Source organism: Terrapene carolina, unplaced genomic scaffold (assembly GCF_002925995.2).
Source record: "Terrapene carolina triunguis isolate 2854851 unplaced genomic scaffold, T_m_triunguis-2.0 Scaffold789, whole genome shotgun sequence".
Classification (NCBI taxonomy): Eukaryota; Metazoa; Chordata; order Testudines; family Emydidae; genus Terrapene; species Terrapene triunguis.
The window spans coordinates 3299205-3321542 of NW_020665140.1; the positions used below are offsets into that span (position 1 = coordinate 3299205).

The 22338-nt window shown below is 41.5% G+C and overlaps 1 protein-coding gene across 1 annotated transcript in view; it reads right to left on the reverse strand.

Annotated features, from left to right (window-relative positions):
* GRID2 (glutamate ionotropic receptor delta type subunit 2) overlaps positions 1–22338 on the reverse strand; it is a 1014260-nt gene that overhangs the window by 326188 nt on the left and 665734 nt on the right. Inside the window, exon 6 of the mRNA XM_024197621.2 lies at positions 12133–12306. Within this exon, the coding sequence (XP_024053389.2) occupies positions 12133–12306 (174 nt within the window). The remainder of the gene's footprint in view (positions 1–12132; positions 12307–22338) is intronic.

Sequence of the window (22338 nt, forward strand, 5' to 3'; positions counted from 1 at the left end):
TTTGACAACACTCTTTTCAGATCATCTATCAGTCACTTGAAGTTCTTGGGCCTGTGGCTGTCTAGGGGAAACTCAGGGTTTTCCGAGTTACACCAGAAGGTTCTGGACACAGTTGCCAACTTTCCCCTAATAAATAAGCACCCTGACTTTCACAATAAGCCAAAAATCAAGCTGATCCCATTTCAAAACAAGGCCAAAACAAGCCAATCCCTAAGAACTCCAACACTCTATGTGACCAGATCCCTGCGGAGTGCAGTCTGGGACTGTGGTGGGCCCGCTGTGTATCCTGGACTCTCTCCCCCGCTTGCCGGGAGCCAATCAAAAAAAGAAGCAACAAGCTACAAGAAGCTACAAGCCAAACAAGCAACAAGCCAAAAACTAGCAACTCACAAGCCAATTAAGCCAAAAACAAGCCCAATTTCTGGTGTTTTTCCCCCCCGTGGGTTTGGCATGTCTGGTTCTGGAGTGTTCCCAGTATCTGAAAACTAATTAGCCAGTGTCTATTAGCTATTTGATGCAGGATTGGTTATTAGTTTCAATGCTGCTAAGATCAATTTCTCACCACCCCTTGCATTTGTAAGGGGTGGTGGCCTGAAAGATAAAAAATGAAGATATTGAGTTCTCAGCTGTCCCTAAAGATCTTAGGAGAAGAGGGAGACCTAAAGATGTGAAATGGAATAATGAGGTGGAGGTTCAGGCTGCTGGGGACTCCTTTATTTTGTGGCAGAAAACATCTTAAAGCTAGTCTTGTAGCCAGTTAAAAGGAAGGAGTTCCTGAAGAGGCTGATATGCTGATTCAGATATTCAAGGATCCAAATATCATCTGAAAATTGTGACACTCCAAATATCATTTTTTCCCCATCCTACTAATTAATTGTATAAAGGCAGCACATGCATTATGCAGGCTCCAACTTGCAGTGACTTATACTGGCTCTGACTCTTCTACAGGCTGATCCCCATAGATTTCTACACAAGTCTTTTGCTACTTACTCTCACCTCCCCCCAGAATCTAAGGAAGGCTTCCTCTGCCTCTCTCCTTTACCAGAAGTTCCTAGCACTTGCTGCTTCCTTTGCCTCCCAAATTTCCACAGCAAGTTCTAGTCTGCCTTTTTCCTTAAACCTTCCATGATTCTTCATTACCACTGCAAAAGCTACATTAATAGCTACCCACTCGGAGAACTTCTGACCCTCCCATGTTTCTCTCCTCCTCCCCACCTTTACTGACAGAGTGGTCTATCACTCTATGGTTTGGAAGTTTTCTTTTCACCATTAAATCAACTTCCCCTACAACTCTGCTGGCTCAGAACATTTAGGTCTAACGTGAATAAGGTTGCTTGTTTCCTTTTTAACTCAGAGGTTAGACATCACATCCATGAATGACAAGATTAGAGACTTGGATGACTAAATCTTCATGTGGTGTAAATCAGCGTCACTCCATGGCTGTGCTAATTTACACCAGCTGAGCATCCGGCCCAGACTAGTTAACAGTGCACTCTTTCGATAACTTAGATCCAGAGCCAGCTCCAGGGTTCTTCGGCGGCAGGTCCTTCCCGCCGAGAGGGAGTGAGGGACCCGCCGCCAAATTGCCGCCAAAGAGCCGGACGTGCCGCCCCCTTCCATGTGCAGCCCCAAGCACCAGCTTGCTGTGCTGGTGCCTGGAGCCGGCCCTGCTTAGATCACCTACTATTGCACTACCCAGAACTTCAAGGGTTGAATGTCTTTCAACTAAAGTCTTATTTCCTCAAAGAAGTTTGCCCCACATTAACTTCCAGCTAGGGGAAATTGAAGAATGGGAAATAAATTATCTCCTGCTATAATAATATATGGCGGAAGCCTGGGCTGAAAAAAAAGAACCTCCAAGGAGGAAAGACAATAAGGTCACCAATAAGACCAAATTAGTACATAAAGGCTACACATCCCAAGTCATCATTTCCCAACAAGATGACATTGTTTTTATGTAATTTCTGTAACTTAATATCATGGGACTAGGAAATCTTTTGTCACAGTTCACACAGGGGAATACACTTATTAATTTAGGAGCAATTTAGCTGTGCTTACATCAAGTATTAATAGGACACAAGTGTACCGGGTTCAGCAGGCATTAGCAATTTTTTAGTCCCTTACCAATATTTTAGCTCAGCATTTATGGCATCATTGGTCTCTGATAATACAATAGTAAATGCACTAGAGTTAATTTCTGTTTCTGCAAAATCCTACCACCTCTTGGAAGTGTGTTGCATTAATCATAGTCCTGGTATGCACGACAGGGAGGCAATTTAAAGATAGTTCTGTATATTTATGGCTCTGCAACTTAACTATAACAAGATGTTTAATGCACTGTGTATCTCAGTTATTGATATTCTGCTTATTCCAAATCTCCTCTAACTCAGCAGTCTTTTGCAGAGGTGGATGGTCATTGGAATTAGGCAGCAGCACATAATTAGGTGATCTCCAGCCTGCCAAGAATGTGAAATGTAGATGTCTGGTAAGCTCAAAAAATTCCAGGAGGAAGAAAGAGTTAATACAATCAGTCTTATTCTGTGCAGATAGCATAATTCTGAGGACAACTGCAAACTATTCAACTGAACTAGAGGGGCACAACAATATCTAATTTCACACAATTACCTAACACTTTAAAGGGCTGATTCCAATCCCATTGAAATGACAGTTTGATACAATGCACATTTCACAGAGCAGAGACTGGACTCAAGAGATTATGTAACCATGGTTATATTTTAAGCATGTTCTTGTGGTTAAGACACTACACTGGAATTGGGACTCAGGAAATCTGGGTTCAATGCCCTGCTCTCAGGGCCGGCTCCAGCTTTTTTGCCGCCCCAAGCGGCGAAGAGGAAAAAAAAAAGAAAAAAAGTTAAAGCCGCAATCGGCAGCACTTCGGCGGCTGCTCTACAGCGCCACTTCATTCTTCGGCAGCCGGTCCTTCAATCTGAGAGGGACTGAGGGACATGCTGCCGAATTGCCGCTGAAGACCTGGACGTGCCGCCCCTTTCCATGGGCCGCCCCAAGCACCTGCTTCCTGCGCTGGTGCCGGTCCTGCCTGCTCTACCATAGACTTCTTGTGTGATGTTGGGGTGAATTGCTTAATCCATCTGTGCCTAAATTCCCCATCTGTCAACCGGGGTTACCAACATTTTTTCTCTTTCACCCCTTTCAGAATGCATGCTCTCCCAAGCAGGGACTGTCCCTTACTATGTGTCTGTCACGTTTTGGTTTGGGCCCATAGGTGCTTATGCAAGAGCAATAAAAATAATAATTTCTTGCAGCTACTTTGATCATAATTATCTTTGACCTGCACATTTCAACCTTAGTTACGCGCAGAATAAACCTTGTTTAACTCTGATGACATGTTGATTTTTGAATCATGCAAAACCACCATGAAACCATTACCACAAACATTACACTCATCCAGTATGTGGAATAGAGACAATTTTGTTTTTAATGCCCTCCCTTGTAAATGTAAATAATTTAGTACTTCATTTCCCATTTTCAACCACAGTCATCCTTTTCTTTCTGTGTTAACACAAAATTTGTTGAAGAAATATTTTTAATAGCTCTGCACACGGGCTTAAGTTCTCATATTCCTTTTCACCAATATTTTACCTTTTTTTCCTCCTCTAGGCATCTGGGATGCAGTACAAATTCAAAAAAAGTATTTAAATAAAATTGGACCCAATATTCCAAAAGAAAAAAAAAAAACAGCTTCTTTAACAAAAGCAAAAGAAAATGGGTAAGAAATAAGCTGTGAAAATCAACCACTGAAAATCTGATCACATCCAGCCATACCTTAAATCCCTTCTCCAGGACTTCTATGTCCAATTCAAGATGTCATCTGCACAAGCACCTCTTTGCGCTTGGTTCTTTTCATTCCATGCATCTCCCCCATGCTGCATCCAAAAATGTCTAACCACTACTTTTGTTTCTTTTTTCCATTCTTGCCTCTCTGCTGTGTTTCATATAGCCCCTTGTACCTGGGACCCCTTTCTGACACACCCTGGCCTCCTTCACCCTCCATGTCTTCTTCTAAACCTACAAGCCTTTGTTATCCCTAAAAAACAAGGTCACAGATGTAATATAAGTGAAAAATAAAATAAATCTTGGAATCTATATGATTCATGCAATAGCAACTCAATCTACCTACCATATGATCTCACTGCTGTCATCTGACTAAAACTAGCTCTAATGAGGAAAATAAACCAAATATAACAAAATATTCCCACTCAATTTATCTGCCCCATGTTTTTCTTTAAGTCACAGCTGCATGTTTTTCATATTGAAAACATGTTTTTATTACTGCTAGGAGCCTAGCAGAGAAAATACAGCTATAGATGAGCCAAGCTGATTTTATTTTGCCTCCTCATGTACCACCAATAAAACTGTCAACTAAGTTCTGATTCCAGAATCTTTATATATTGTTGATGGTGATGTAAAGGGCACAAAGAACCCAGCTTTGTTTTTCATATCCCAGGGCGAATGTGCAGTGCTAGCAGTTACAATAATCTTCCCTCCCTCCTTGTAATTTGGAAATATTTGATAAGGGAGTGCTTTAGAGAAAATAAATAATTCCGTCCCTGCCATTCCCAGAGCACATTTCTGACTACTCATATTTTGATGGCATAGAAATAGGTTAGAATGTTTTAAATGTATAAAGGATTCTGTGTTAACTATAAACATTACTTTGTACTATTGTAGGGGAGTACAGAAGGGCAGTGGACAAGCCATGTAGTTGTTTTTGGCCTGTGCAACATGGGAAGTCACATGGTATGCCATCTTCATATGTCTGATTCTCCTTATAATACTATCATAATTTATCCAAAATTGTCTTAATGTGTATATATATGTATACGTACACACAGACACACACATTATGCACGTTCACCCTGGGAACATATCAGAAACAAAATTTTGAAATATCAAAATCCTCTACAAAATGGAATTACCTTTTTCCTTACAGCTCCAGTTAATATTCGTATTCTTGTCCGCAGTGTTGTTGGAGTCACATTGGTTCCAGGATGTTAGGGAGACAGGGTAGGTGAGTATGGACCAACTTCTGTTAGTGAAAGAGACAAGCCCTCTATTTAAGCTTAAAAGCTTGTTCCTCACCAGCAGAAGTTGGTCTTATAAAATACATTACCTCACCCATCTTGTCACTCCTATTATTGAAAGATGGGCTGTGATCATGACCTCAGTTTCACATTTCACCCAAAAGACATCAACAGTACCCCCTAAAACCATCCTGCTGAAGTGGATCCGTGCAATCGGGTTATTAACATCACTTCCTGTTGAACCTATGTTGTTTCCAGAGATCTTCCATCCACATATTGGTACTACCCAACCCTGTTTAACTTCTAACAGTATCACAGCAGAGGGAGCTATGACTACAGGTATTTCTTGTAACAAATAAATTGTTTAATGGCTGCTTTGCTTTCACTTTTACTCCTTTCCACCAGTGATTCTCACAGTTCCTCAGAAAAGTAGTGTCTGGAGCCATGGGTCTCAAACCCAAGCCTCCGGGACTGCCACGGGAGCCTTACCTCCCCACAAATTTATACAAGCTGCATGGAAACTTTTTTTAAACACCATAATAGAGGCTCAAACGATATGTAAACAACAGAGTAAAAGAGGTAGTTAGTATAATCAGGCAGCCAAAAAAGAATTTGAAGAGCAACTAGCAAAAGACATGAAAACTAACAGCAATTTTGTTAAGTACATCAGAAGCAGGAAGCCTGCCAATCAGTGGAGCCACTGGACAATTGAGGTGCTAAAGGCACACTCAAGGAAGACAAGGCCATTGCAGAGGAGAAAACTGAATTCTTTGCCTCAGTCTTCACTGCAGAGGATGTGAGGGAGAATCCCACACCTGAGCCACTTTTAGGTGACAAATCTGAGGAATTTGTCCCAGAGTGAGGTGTCAGTACAGAAGTTTTGGAAAGTGATTGATAAATTAAACAGTAATATCTCATCAGGACCAGATTCACCCAAGAGCTGTGAAGGAACTCAAATATGAAATTACGGGACTAACTATGGTATGTAACCTATCACTTAAAACAGCTTCTATACCAGAGAACTGGCACATAGCTAATGTAAAGCCGATTTGTAAAAAAGGCTCCAAAGGTGATCCTGGCAATAACAGGCCAGTAAGTCTAACTTCGGTACCAGGCAAGTTGGTTGAAACTACAGTAAAGAACAGAATTATCAGACACATAAATGAAAAAATGAACAAAATAAGAGTCAACACGGCTTTTGTAAAGGGAAGTCATGCCTCACCAATCTCTTAGAATTCTTGGAGGGGGTCACCAAACACGTGGATAAGGGTGATCCAGAGGATATAGTGTACGGTGACTTTCAGAAAGCTTTTGACAAGGTCCCTCACCAAAGGATCTTAAGCAAAGTAAGCAGTCATGGGATAAGAGGGAAGTTTCTCTCATGGTAACTGGTTAAAAGACAGGAAACAAACAGGGCCGGCTCTGGCTTTTTTGCCGCCCGGGGGGGGGGCGGCCGGAGGCTTTTTTGCCGGGGGGGCGGCCGGAGCCCCTGGGGGAGGGCGGCGAGCCCCGGCGGCGGCTCCGGTCTCCCCCCCGGCGGCCAGAGCGCCGGGGGCAGGGCCGCGAGCCCCGGCGGGTGCTTGGCTCTCCCGCCCCTCCCCCGGCGGCCAGAGCGCCGGGGGCAGGGCCGCGAGCCCCGGCGGGTGCTCGGCTCTCCCCCCGGCAGCCAGAGCGCCGCGCTGCCCCCCTCCAGGTGCCGCCCCAAGCACCAGCTTGGGTGCTTGGTGCCTGGAGCCGGCCCTGGAAACAAAGCGTAGGAATAAATGGTTCGTTTTCACAGTGAGAAAGGTAAATAGTAGTGTCCCCGAGGGGTCTGTACTGGGACTAGTGCTGTTCAACATATTCCATAAATGATCTGGAAAGAGGGTAAACAATGAGGTTGCAAAATTTGCAGATGATACAAAATTACAGAAGATAGTTAAGTCCAAAGAAGACTGGGAAGAGTTACAAAGGGATCTCACAAAACTGGGTGACTGGGTAACAAAATGGCAAATGAAATTCAATGCTGATAAATGCAAAGTAATGCACATTGGAAAACATAATCCTAACTATACAAACATTATGATGGGGTCTAACTTAGTTATTACCACTCAAGAAAGAGATACGGAGTCACCGTGGATAGTTCTCTGAAAACCTCTGTTCAATGTGCAGCAGCAGCAGCCAAAAAAGCTAACACTCTTAGGAACCATTAAGAAAGAGATAGATAATAAGACAGAAAATATCCAAATGGCCACTATATAAATCCATCTCATGCCCACACCTTGAATACTGCATGCAGTTCTGGTCACCCCATCCCAAGAAGATATATTAGAATTGGGTTAGGATTGAAAAAAGTACAGAAAAGGGCAACAAAAATGATTAGGAATATGGAACAGCTTCCACAGAAGGGCAGATAAAAAAAATCCTAGGGCTGTTCAGTTTAGAAAAGAGATGTCTAAGTAGGGTGACCAGATAGCAAATGTGAAAAATCGGGACAGGGGTGGGGGGGCAAGAGGTGCCTATATAAGAAAAAGTCCCAAATATCAGGACTGTCCCTATAAAATCGGGACATCTGGTCACCCTATATCTAAGGTGAGATATGATAGAAGCCTATAAAATCATGAATGGTGTGAATAAACTGAATAAGGAAATGTTATTTACTCCCATAGGTGCTGGAACTACGAGTGTGGGGGATGCTGCAACACCCCCTGGCTTGAAGTGGTCTCCATTATATACAAGGTTTACACTTTGGGTCAATGGCTCTCAACACCCTATACAAATTGTTCCAGAACCCCTGTTTACTCCTGCATATAAACACAAGAACCAGGGGTCATTCAGTGAAATAAACAGACAGCAGATTTAAAACAAACGTAAGAAAGTATTTCAAGCAATGCACAGTCTTCCTTTGGAACTCATTGGCAGGGGATGTTGTGAAGGCCAAAAGCATAACTGACTTCAAACAAGATTTAGCTATATTCATAGGGAATAGGTTCATCAATGGCTATTAGCCAAGACGGTCAGGGATGCAACCCTACGCTCTGGGTGTCCCTAAACCTCTGACTGCCAGAAGCTGGGACTGGACATCAGGAGACGGATCACTCATAAATTGCCCTGTTCTGTTCATTCCCTCTGAAGCATCTGGCATCGGCCACTATCAGAAGACAGCATAGATGTATAATTGGTATGAACAACAGTGTTGACGACCAGGCTGTGGGTGGTCAGGCCTGGTGGTAAAAGAGAGTGAGGCCTACTAGTTAGAGCTTGGACTAGGGTGGGCGTAGTCCAGGAAACGAGCCAATGGTCAGTACCAGAGGGACAGAAGCCAAATGCCACAGCTTGGGAGGAGGGTGTAAACCAGAGTCATAAGCCAGAGGCAGAGCCAGGGATCAGTACCAGAGAGACAGAAGCTGTATGTCAGAACTGGAGAGTCAACCGGAGTCATAAGCCAGAGGCAGAGCTGGGGTCGAATCTAGAAGTCTGAAGTCAGAGGGGAGCAGGGACTGGAACAAGGGCAAGTACAGCTCTGGGAGTGGTATGTGTTGAAGAGCCACTGACCTGCTGCGGAGGCCAGGCTTATAAACAGGACTGCTAAACCAGCAGCCAGTCAGGGGCTGAGGCCACTGTGACTTCCAAGGCAGCGTATGTGGGCTCCTTGGTTGCCTAGTAATGCACTTAGTTACAGAGCTGGCCAGCAGCTGCTCCTAGCTGGTCCGGTCACTGACATATAGCCATTTTTATTCCATATATGTACTAGCAGGGTGCGGGGGGGGGAAGGGGGAAAACTGCAAGCAAGACAGCTTTTTTTAAAGCTGGTCCTGCACTCCTGAATAGCCATAACTTTGACAGAACTGAGTCGAACCAGGCTTACTAGCAAAGAAAGGCCCTAAGCTTGTAAACACATATGTGAACTCAATTGTGTGAGTGACTCGGTGTGGCCAGACCCCTGCAACTCCTTAGGGGCACAAGGATCTGCCAGCCTGAAGTCCGTTGCAAAACTGGGCCCTCCATTAGTACAGTCAAAGATCAAGGCAAGAAGGGACCACTAGATTATCTAGTCTCACCTGTGTATCACAGGGCACTGACATCACCCAGCACCAACACGCTAAACCCTTCAAAGGAATGAGACCTACAGGATAGTAGACTATTACGTGCCACAGGCAGAGAATAGGAACAATGGCAGGGAAATGGTTAAATGAGATATACTCAGATAATCCTGGGAAGTGACCCATATCCATATGCTGCAGAGGAAGGTAACTGCTCCCCCTTTCCCTCTCCCTCCCCCCCGCAAGGTCAGGAAGGAAGGAAGGGATTTTTCCAACCTCACATTTGCTGATCAGTTAGACCCTCAGCATGTGAGCAAGAACCAGCCAGTCAAGCACTTGACGGAGAGGATGCTTGGTGCCATCTCAGAGCCCTGGCCTAACCCACCCAGTGTCCCATATCCAGAAGTGGCCACCCCTGATGCTTCAGAAGAAAGAAAAAAAATCCCAGAATACATTGGGGGCAGGGTGGGAATAATCCCTTCCTGATCCCTTCTAGTGGCCAGCTGCAACCATGAAGCATGAGCTTTAGGAACATAAGAGAAACCAGAAGCGACCCCCTAGAGCTTGAGCCTTGCCCCCTACCATCACAAGCAACCCTATCATACAAGTGCACTCAAATTTGTCCAGTTCTATTAAAACTAATTAATTTGCTTGCCCCACAACTCCTATTGGGAAGCTGTTCCAGAACCTCATCCCTTTGGTGGTTAGAAACCTTCTTCTAATTACCAGCCTGAACTTGTTCATGACCAGCTGATATCCATTAGTTCTCGTGCCAACACTGTCCTTCAGCATAAATAGCTCTTCACCCTCCCTGGTATTTATCGCTCCCTGATTTATCAAGATCAATCATATCCCCTCTCAGCCTTCTTTTAGTGAGATTAAACAAGCCAAGTTCTTCCAATCTCCTCTCATAAGATAGGCCCTCCTTGCCAGGATCATCCTCATAGCTCTTCTCTGCACCTGTTCCAGTCTAAAATAGTTTTCCTTGAACGTGGTGACCAGAAATGTACACACTATTCCAAATGAGGTCTTACTAATGCCTTGTACGATGGAATTAATACATCTCCATCTCTATTGGAAATGCCTTGCCTTATACATCATAGGATTGTATTTGCTTTTTTCCCCTCACAGTCACATCATACAGGTGGCTCATAGACATCCTATGATCAAACCACACACCAAAGTCTCTCTCCTCCTCTGTCACTTCCAACCCTGAGGTGTAGCAGAAATTCTTTTTATTAGACCCTACCTGCACTACCTTGCACTTTGCTATTGAATTTCATCCCATTTCTGTCACTCCAGTCATCCAGACCTTCCTGTATAATATTCTAATCCTCCTCTGTATTGACAGTGTCTCCCAACTTCATATCATCAGCAGATTTTATTAGCACACTCCTATTTTTGCACCAAGGTTATTCATAAAAAAAATTCGGTAATACTGATCCTAAGGCTGATCCTTAAGGAACACTGCTAGTAACCTCTCCCTAGTCTGGTAATACACCTTTCAGCACAACCTGCTGCCTTCTCTCCTTTAGCTAAATTCCTTATCCACCTTACAATGCTTGTACTGGTCCCCATCTTCCCTAATTTAACTAATAATTTCTCATGTTGTACAGTATCAAATGCTTTACTAAGTCCAAATGTTTTAGACCTACTATACTTCCGTTATCTAAAACAATCAGTTAATTTCTCAAAGAAGGAAATCAGGTTGTTCTGGTTTGGTAAATCCATATTAATAATTAATATATGGAGGGTGAGAACTGGAAGGGACCCTGAAAGGTCATCGAGTCCAGCCCCCTGCCTTCACTAGCAGGACTAAGTACTGATTTTTGCCCCCAATCCCTAAGTGGCCCCCTCAAAGATTGCACTCACAACCCTGGGTTTAGCAGGCCAATGCTCAAACCACTGAGCTATCCCTTCCCCCAATGTTGCATTACATCCTCTTTACCATTTACCTCTATGAATTTAATCATTCTGATTGGGTTCAATTCCACCAAAATCATAATTAGAACTGGTCAAACACTCAAAAACAATTTTATCCCACATTTTCAGAATAAAAAAGAAATAAATCAAAATCAAGAGAGAAAATAATTTTTCACTGACATAAAATATTACTTTAAAAAATGAAATAAAAAAATCTAAGTAATTTTTTTATTCCTAAATATTTTATAAGTGATTTTCATTCCTGAAATTTTTACATTTTGAAAAAATCCCACCATTTGTTTATGGGGACCTTTTAAAATCAGAGTTGAGGGAAAAACAAACAAAATGTAAGAGCTGCAAATGAAAAAAAAAAAAAAAAAAAAAATATTAAAGAAAATTTAGAAGAATTGTCAAAAAAGTCTGTTTACTGAAAAAAGATCAATCTTAATTTAAACATTTTCAACGACAGATCAGGAGCATAGAAGTGGGTTTAAAAATACATGTTGTTATCTTGTTATCTTTTTGCTTTCACAGTCCATATATGGAATATGCTTGCAGTGGGTGGATGGTGGAATGTATTGGCATAAATAGGATATCTCCATGGAGTCAGTAAAATCCGTACTCAGAATCTCTGACAATAAGGTCACTTAGGTACATAAATATGGATTTAGGTATTTAGCTTGAGACACCCAAGTTTTAAAATGCTTGGTTCCGAATCTTTAGGCAGAAGGTCTCCAGGATGGCTTTACTAGTATTACCAGTTCTGTGGCTTGAGAAATATGGTATGAGATTCTTATTGTGTGGCTCTGCAGAGGCAATTCTTGGTGGAATTAATCTCAGCAATATAAAACTCAGCAATTCAATACCCCTTCTTCTGGATGCTGAGTTGTTTCTTTCTGATTTCCCTGCCTTGCTGTGGCTTAGGCTAGATATGTAGCTCTAGTCACCAAGACGGCACCCAAACAGCTAAGCCATTTCATTGTTTCATGCATGAACCATTAGGATATGCCACACAGAAGAATATTAAAAATAAGCAGAGTCAAAAATTACACTAAACTCAAAGTTTTCCCAGCAGCTGTCTATAAAGCTAGCACACAGGCGAGAAACTATTAGTATGAAGATACCTCCATGTTCTGGGAGAAAGGGTCCTTCGGATCACACAGTGATGAAGATATTCTGTGGTTGCCACGGAAACAGCGTTGACTGCTGTTCTGTGGGACTGGAAATGTCTGTCGAATAATTGTTAACCTTCCAATTGACCTTCTCACTAGCTCCTGCGCATCCACATCATTTATTTCCTGTAAGATAAGATCAGGCATAGAATATGTATAAAAGTTAAAATATTGAAATGTCACCACCAGATTATAAATGAAAAATAAACGGAAAGTGCTGAGAGACGTGGTATCACTGTACTGCATTTATTCAGTGCTGTCATGTCCTTAAATAAAAACAGATGCATGTTCATTAAAATGACTCGCCTACCATTTCTATAATCGTATCACATGCTTAGATATGCTATGCTGAAGCCTAGAGAGAGACCTGGAAGGTGTAACTGGGCTCAGATTGGGGGTCCCCCCCCCTTTCCCTTTGATCTTTTACTTTAAAGTGTTTCACAACAGATAATGTTTAAGACAGTAGGAAGACATAGTATAAAGTATTGCTAAGTGTGGCATTACATCAGGAGCTCTAGAGGTACAGACAATTCTTTGGGTCTTAAGTGTTCATTTCCTGGAAAAATGATATCAAGAACCTATACACAATTTAGTAATTAACTAACAATTTATCAAAATGAGCACTAGGGGGAGAGAGAAAGAAAAGCATTAGGGCATTCAAGGTTGTGTGAGTGTTCTTGTCTATAGCAAGATCTAATTTAAAATCTGCCTTTTAGTCATAAGGTTTCTATGCTGGTTAAAAGCTGAGCACCCACAGCTAGGGGGACACACTTTAAAGAAAACTAAATAAATCACTAAGTTAACATTTACTGGATATTTTGCTTTGGAGAGGAATGTGGTATGACGGTATGTGTGTGTATGTAAAGAGTTGAGGCTATGCTGTTTTACACTAGTTGTGGATATGACCCTGAATTTGGTATGATTAATTAATTAATAAACAATAAGAACTGACCCAAACCTTTATTCAAAACTTGAACTTGAATCTTTTCTGAGGACTAAAAAGGTTTAGTTAACCCCATTTTTAGGGTTTTCTCATCTCTTTTTGTCTATTTTTTCTGCACAGAAGCAGTTACTGAAATATTGTATGGCACAACACAATTTATCTGAAGCGATCTCGCTCAAACCTAGGGTCTGTCCCTCAGCAGAGTGAATCATTTGCTTATTTCCCCTGATGAGTTGACCCTGTTTATCAGAATGTACTTCATGTCCTAAACATTTTGGAAACATAAGAGTTTAATGTTCCATGCTAAAGTTTGCAAAAATCCAATGAGAAATTTTGTTATACTGAAATTTCCAGCATGACTTTCAGACTGAAGAGGTTTAGGTCATCTTCCGCAGAGTAGATAATCTTTTGGATACCATTTAAAAAAAAAAAAAAAAGAGAGAGACTTTTGAGGCTACATCATCACTAGTATGCATCTTAGAGTAGTAATTCTGCATTCCAATAGAAAGCAAAAATTTTGAGGTACATTTCCCCAAGGTCTAAGGCCCAGCTCTTCCCCCCCTCCCTTTTTTCTTTTTTAAAGCTAACTGCAAATGCATCTGTGTGTCTGTAAATGAATTACAGGAGCAAATCAGTGGACTTGTGCTTCTAACTTCATGGTCTGTGCCCACAATCACATATTTTGGAGGCACAAATATTCAAATTTAAGATCACAATGCAGTTTCCTTTCTGCAAAAAGCAAACCACATACTTTTGAAAATGCTGGTTTTTAATTGTAAACACCAATCCTGATGTATTTTTCTGGCTACAATTAACATGCTTAAAGCAAAATCTTCTGCAACAAATGGTTCAGGTATAGCTCCATTTTGTTTATTTTCTTTAAAGCCATGAAGAAGAATATGCTAAGAGTTGTGAATTTTAACATCAATTCTCTTGACTACAATAAACCTATTTTATTCTTCTTCATAGCATGTCATAGCTTTTGGCCTCATCTGTTATTTATGTTCTTTATGAAATATAGATTTTTCTGCAAACAAAATAACACCTGGCATCAGCTGTGTCCAGTGTAATATCCTGCATGTCTGGTCGATTAATCCTTCATGTACCATAGATAATGGTTTTTCTCAGCTTAATATGCCGTCTTTTCATTTAGTCTGTATCATTTCACTAGCTACAAGAAAGAAAAAAGTTGTTTCTTTGGCAAAATGCAGGTCATTTTAAATACACCTGCAATATAATCATAGAGGGCAGTTAAAAAGAATATTATCTGTATTCTACACCACACCTTTTAATCAATCATAGTATTTATGGGAAGTTCACTATGGATGATCATTTGGTTTTTGTTCCACATCTTGACTATATTGGAACAGAGAGGCTGTCAAATTTTTTTCAATACTGTGAAAAATCATACCCACATGGCATGCTACACCGCCAACTAACATTTTATAAGAGGTTTTGACTTTTAGCTGTGCAAACATTTATCATTTTTTCTCCCAAAAGCACAGCATATTTTTTTCTGTATTCAGCAGTTTTGTGCATTTTAATTAGAATTCTCTGGGTTTTGCCTCTAGGTCATTGCCACACTTCAGGCATAGTGTGTATTTTAAAATAATTTTCTGGGGACTAAAAGCAAAGTCCAAACAAACACCAAAGAGACATGAGCAATGTGGGAATTGTCAGTTTGATGAAACAATATAACAAATACACTGAACAGATTCATGACAAATGTACTTTCGATTCCGTGGACTGTACTGGTATTATAAAAGTTTCCTTTTTAGGTTTAACGTCGCAATTGCAAAACTGTTAACCACAAACCCAAGTCCAGCTTAAATCAGGACAATTTGATGAAAATAAATTTCTTTGCCTCATTCAATTAATTCTGCCAGTATTTTCTCTTGGGATTGACAGACAGCAAGAACATGTTCTATGGTACAAAACAAGACTATCAGATCATCCTTCACTTGTTCTGATTTTTAGATTTGAGCTGAAGAGATGGTCTATAATGACAAGAAAACTAGATCAAGGGACTAATTCATAGGAGGAAACCATCTGCATTTCAATTTAAATGAAGGATATAAGGGTTGTTTGCAGCGCTGTAGCCTTGTTGGTCCCAGGATATGAGAGAAACAAGGCAAGTGAGATAATACCTTTTGTTGGACCAATTTCTGTTGGGGGAAGGGGCACACTTTCGACCTTCAGAGAGCTCTCTCTCAGGTACAAGTGACATTCTAGTTATCTTCTCCAGACACAAGTAAGAGCTCCATGAAACTCAAAATCTTGCACCTTCCATCAACAGAAGTTGGTCCAAAGAAAGATATTACCGCACCTACCTTCTCTCTATAGTATAAGAGTGCCAGATGATCTATTTTACAAGTACTGAAAGCCAAGAAGAAAGAAATAGAAAAACAGGATACCAACTGGCCCAGTTTCTGGGCCTAGTATGCATTAAAAAGAGAGATTTAGATTTTCTAAAGGTAGAATTTCAGTATAATAGATTTTGATGGCTTGGGCCAAATCTTTTCTTTTTTCCTCTCAGGACCGAGACTAGGGAGAGTGTTGTCATTAGTACAAATGGAGTGTGACAAAGTTCCTCCTCTATCTTGGTGGGTCCTGCACTTATTGGCGGATTTTCTTGCTTCAGAGATTCACCATGTGGGTTGGGGAACAGCCCAGAGACCTTCCCCTCTGGAAGAACCCACAGTCCAGGTCAATTGGGAGGTTTGGGGGGAACCCGGGCCCACCCTCTACTCTGGGTTCCAGCCCAGGGCCTTGTGAACTGCAGCTGTCTATAGTGCCTCCTGTAACAGCTGCATGACAGCTACAACTCCCTGGGCTACTTCCCCATGGCCTCCTCCAAACACCTTCCTTATTCTCACCACAGGACCTTCCTCCTGGTGTCTGATAACGCTTGTGTTCCTCAGTCCTCCAGCAGCACACCCTCTCACTCCTTGCGCCTCTTGCTCCCAGCTCCTCACACTCTCACCACAAAGTGAAGTGAGCTCCTTTTAAAACCCAGGTGCCCTGATTAGCCTGCCTTAATTGATTCTAGCAGCTTCTTCTTAATTGGCTCCAGGTGTCCTAATTAGCCTGCCTGCCTTAACTGGTTCTAGCAGGTTCCTGATTACTCTAGTGCAGCCCCTGCTCTGGTCACTCAGGGAACAGAAAACTACTTATCCAGTGACCAGTATATTTGCCCTCTACCAGACTCCTGTACCCCATTGGTCTGGGTCTGTCACAGGAGTGATGATAGAACTTGAAGAAGGAACTTAAGACAAGAATGAAAAACCAATTTGTCTACTCTGCAGGCCATGGATCAGGCATCTAGAACTAATGACCACTGCAGAGCTAGCTCATTCTGCCTGCTCTGAAGCAACCTACAGACATATAGGTGGAAAGTGGCAGAGATGCACTGCTATGGGTTTTAGAATACCAGTTTATATTAGTTACCACCTGCCTAACTTGAATGATAGCGAGATGTAACTCAGCAATGTAACCCACATTTGAGCTGAGGCTCTAGCAAACCCTATTCTATGGACTACAACAAAAATGGCTACCAAATCCCTTTGGCACCATTTCCCAGCATGGCTGGAATCAGGTATAGGGACAGAATAGACTAGAAACCCCTGCTGAGGCCAATAGGAGACTTCTGAAGAGCACGATCTGACCAAGCCTTTAGCTGGGCCAATGATAAGCCAGGTCTGCTCAGCCCCTCCATCATAAAGGGACACCCTGACGCAGAGGCAAAGAGACAAGTTTAATTTTTGAGCATTGAGTTTGGGAGCCAAGAGAGAGAAGCAGAACAGCTCAGGGAGTCTCTGATTAACTCCCCTTCCACTCAAAAGGAGTCTTTGAGCTGCGGTGCGACCTAGTCCATGGAACAGACAGTTCCAACCCCGCAGAGACCAGCAGCTAGAATGGCAGTGATCTGACCTGGAGCTGGCTCTGGAGAGTCAGCCTAGACCTCCACAGAACCCCAGACCAGGGAGCTAGAAAAGCACGCTGTCCCACCCAGGGATGAAGACACAGTAAAGGCATCCTTTGGGTTTAAGCTGGCCAACAATCACAGTGCTGCAGCACGCCTCTCCACACTCATTACCATATCATTTGGCTGGGAAGGTGGTAGGGAGGCAGGGACAGATTATGAAAGTTATGAGTGTTGGGAGGTGGGGAACTTGGTTTATTCATGGTTAGTATTTATTAGTTAACCTAACCCTCTCCTTCTCCAGATCCTATTTTCCTGCTCCTAGTAATGTCCCCCATTGTTATATTGTTGGTTTGGGGTGTGTCATTCCTTGGCCATAGTTTGTGTTGATGTACTCCATTGTTCACTGTGAACTGGGTTTCATATGCCTGGCTAGCAGCGATAGCATTATTCATTTTCCCAAGGGAAGCACCCTTTGTGTCCTGGGCGCAGTGAGGAGTCACCCTGGGTGGAGACACCAGCCATCACAAAAAAAGAACCCAGGACCCAACCCATTTGAGGAGAGGGGAGAAGCCACTCCAAATAATAAGCACCAGAGAGGACGCTTAAGCCACACCTCTGGGGAGGGGGCTATATGAGTCTGTATAGGTGGCAAGCACAATACAGAAAATAGAGTAGTATAAAATACATGAGCTATTGCAATTATTTTAAAATGGAAGGGTTTTTAATGAAGCTCCTTATAACGGGACCCTCACCCCTGGAGTGTCCCTTGTGACCTAGTGCAGCACTACAGTTAACTCCCTGCATCAGTTTCTGCTAATGCACTTTCAATAAGTCCAATGAGGCATGTGTATATTAAGCAGTGCCCCATCAGCACTGTAATTAACTTACCCAAAGGCAGAACATTACACAACTAGGTCTTGACCCTAGCATCCTAGTTAGAGGGGGAAAGGGGCTGAGTTAATCTTAGTCCATCAACCCCCCTGATGTCCAAGTCCCTTACCCATGAAGCCCTATTGATCCAGAACCGTACCCCTGGAGTAAGGGCCTCTTGCCTTCAGTTGGGGAAGTCTCTCTTGCCTTGGGCCAAGGTACCTACAAAGGTCAAACCCACGATGACCCCTTCCTGGGAACAGAATATAATTCCTTTGGTCTGGGGCTCTTGCTGCTACCTGTGAAGTCCTTCCATTCGGACCAGGTTTTGCTGAGGGTTTGCATTCACAATCCTTCCTTCTGGAGCCTCCCCAGTTAGGAGCACTCTTCCTTGGCCTCCTTTCCTGATGAGCTCTCTCAGCAGCTCCTCCTGAGAAGCCTCCCAAGAAGTCCTCCCCTTGGCACTTCCTCTTTCTGTGTACTGTTCCTCTCCCCATCAGTCTTTATTACCCACTGGGAGTAGCTTCCTAGCCAGCTCCCCCTGAGGAGTTCTTTTCCAGCATTTCTTCCCTGTGATCTCCCCTGTCTGAGCCCACATAACTGTTTATAAAGCCCAGGTGTTCCTTAACTAATTGCCTGAATAGCTGGGTAGTAGTTAATCAATTATCCGCAGATGGGTGTTGGTTGTCTCATTCTCTTTAGCACAGCCTGTCATAGGTAGGCTGAGGACCTGACCATCCTCAGGGGCCAGCTACCCTGTAACATCCCTCAAGTAATTATTTTGCATCAATCCACTGCATGTGTTTAAAATGTGCCATTACATAAGTTAGTGAAATCCAGTTAATTACTTTCTGGGATCTACCACAACTTCAAAAGTTGACTCTTAATTTCACAGTATGACCTACCCCTAGCCTCATCTTCATAGTACTGTGTTATACTTATATAACAATGAAGAAACAGAACCCAACAACTAGGACCCAGTTCTTTTTGGACAGATAGATAAAGCCAAATTCTGCATATGGATGCATGCACATGAGCCTCCCATTTAAATCTGTTTGAGCTGTGCGCATGCATCCAAGGGCACCTTTTAACCGTTTGAAAAATGTGTAACTTTAATGGTTCAACATTTACATTTTTCAAAGGTGTTTCACCTATAATAACTGTGAGCAGTGCAAAGAGCTTTGGGCTGTCCTCTGAAGAGAGAGCAGTAGGAGACAGGTGACAGCACTGGGCATAGTGGGATTACATTGCACAGTTTAATTAATAACTAAAGTAAGCCACCTATTTACAAATAAATAAATGAATAAACCAGTTCTTTCATGTTAAATACAGACATACAATTTCTCTCGATTCCTACTATCAGCTAAAAATAAAATTTGTAATGAATGCACAAATATGACAAAAGGGTGACAAGAGAATTTAGCCTGATTCCCTTAGGCTGCCAGAGGTTAAATTTATTGTGGCGGAGAAGGAAAACAGAAACAGAGAGAAACCCCTTCTCATATCTATTACTCAACCTGTGGTTTGTATATATCCAAATCTCTGAATCTTGTGAAATTTAAATAAAGAACAATGCCATCTGCTGTTGTAGGGCCCTGAAGGGATGTAAATATTTATTTGGAGAGGGTTTTCTCAACTGAATTCATTGATCAGGGAGAGGAGATTGGTATTATTACCAAGTACTAACATGATTGATTGTGACATATGAAACTGTGCCACCTCTCATTTTTTATGAAGCCTTCAATACAATATATATGGTAATGTATTAAAGGTAACATTTTATTATATATTTATTTATTTCAAATTTCCACAGTAATTCCCATTAGATGCACATTGTCAAGGCTAATTTAATACATCACCTTAAACATCAACTAATAGGACAATAAAATTAAGTAAATGTTACCAAGCATTATTGCCTTTTAAAATAAGCAATTGAAGTAATATACGCAACCCAATCAACTAGGCAGATTCATATTCATGAATGGCATTTCTGTTCAGATTTTTTTGTTTCCAATCCAAAAGTAAAAGGGAATACATTCCTAATTTTTATTTGGCAGCCAGTTGTAAGCAGTTATTTTAACTGTTTGCCAAATAATGTATTTCTCATTTGCATAATTCATCTTAAATGCTGAAGACTAGAGGATTAGAAAAGACATGTAAAATAGGGTATTTCTAAACTAGAAACACTGCAGTGGCACAGCTGTAGTGTAGACACTTACGACAGCAACAGCAGGTGTTCTTCCATCGCTGTAGTAATTTCACCTCTCAGAGGTGTTAGCTAGGTCAATGGAAGAATTCTTCTGTCAACCTAGTGGGGTCTACACTGGGGCTTAGGTCGGCTTCACTGCATCTCTCAGGGGTTTGAATCTTTCACATACTGAGTGATGTAGCTAGGTTGACCTAAGTTCTAGGTTTAGGGTAGGCTATAGTCACTTTCTTGGTGGCTCTGATTTAGTCAAAACAAACACATCCGTCATAAAGGGCTAGATTTACTGGAATGGGAGTACTTGTGTGAATAACTACATGCCACTGTGAACATGGAGTTCCCAGTCTGGCCCATAGTGTAAATCCAAAGGATACAGTAATTGGCAACTAGATTGCACTTTTGTGGGGGGTGGGGGGGGGAAGGGGGTGTTTGTTTACTTACCACACTAGACTTGTTTCTCTAATATTCTGGGTGCAACACAGCTACAACAACACAGAAAACTAAACAATAAAGGGCATAGGCAGCCATCACTCCACTTTCAAATCTCCCATTGTCATCAAAGTGGATAAAAGGTATTTTTCTGTAGTGTACTGGTAAAGTGACATAAAAGGCAGAATACTGTTCCCAAACATTCACCATCTGGAATATATTCACATTTTTGTTATGGTCTGAATAAGGTGACATCAAAAGAAGTAACAAAGGAAAAAATGTTGTATAAATGATAGGTCAAAGTCCAATCTTGATTCAGTTTTTGCCACTGTGAACAGATGTTATTTGATTCTGATCTAATTTTAATGTCCTCAAAATAATGCAAATATTTAGAATGCTAGAACAGAGAAAACTACATTTTACCCTCTCATGGATGGATATGGCTCATAGGGCAGAATCCATTTCAGAGAACAACTGATTTGTGACTCTGTAGGTTCTACAGCATATAGAAAACATGTACTATGATCAGAGCTTTTCCAGTTTACTACACTAATGTTTTTCTTTTAAAGTTCAAATTCATTTAAAATTGACTAACATGATAATAAGATATGATATTCACCAATCATTAAGAACTTCCACCTAAGTGATTTACCAGCATTTTGGCTAACTATGAATTATGGGCCTAATCCAACTCCTACTGAAGTGAATGGAGAGACTCCCATTGACTTCAATAGGAATTGGGGAAAATGATAATTTTTAATAGTATCTGTTAACTTTAAACAGTGGAAGTGATTTACTAAACCGGTCTGGTCACCAGAGCAAAGAACCAGGAAGATGACTGAATTCTAATCTAGCCTAACTGAAAAATGGTTGATTATGCCTATAGGTTCACCTTGTGACCTTCCTGTAGTTTAGAAAGACAAGGTAAAACAGGACCTAACTGTAACCAGATGCTGCTTCTGAGGTGAGCTTTCCCATTAACATAAACTGGAATCAATAAACCAACTCTGATTTGTTTATTGTATTATAACAATGAATAACTAACGACTGACTATGAAAACAGAAGTGTGTGGCCAGTCAAGATCAGATCAGGAATTACACATGTCTTTTCTCTAAACAATGTTTTACAAAAAATATACAGATATAGGTACTATACATTAAACTTGGGAATAATTATCTCTCCAATTAAGCATTTTGTAGACATAAAAAACGACTCCTTTTAAAACAACAGAGAAAAATGTGAACCCTGTATAATCCAAAAACAACTTCACTGCGCCGTGTTTTCTATGTGTAGCGCCTCTGCTTTTTGACCTATCAGATGTTGCCTGGCAAGCATGGATGGTAGAGTTGATTTCATAATTAAAAACAGATCCTTTAATCAATCGTCTTTGCAAAAATTCCCACAAGGTCCGACTCAGAAAGATTTGAAAACAGGTATGTTTGTACTTGAAAAAGGTTCCTCCTGTTCACTATTTATACATATTCATATATGGCTCTATCTTCAGTGGGTTTTAGTACCAGCCCATACTGAAGTACTTAATCCTTGTGCTTTTTAAAGGGGCAAAGGGAGGAACACATACAAGTTTTAGAAACAACATTTAAATATAAATGGAACACAAGCACTTCACTAGGAAGCATTCACTATCCTCACAAAGAATTGTATTTTTGGGGGGGGTTGGTTTGTTTGCTTGATTTTTTTTTTTTTATTTTTTTTTTATGAAAGATCTCCCAAAGCAGGCAGCTCAAGCCAAAAGGAAAGGCTAAACATACTCAGTAGGGGGCTGT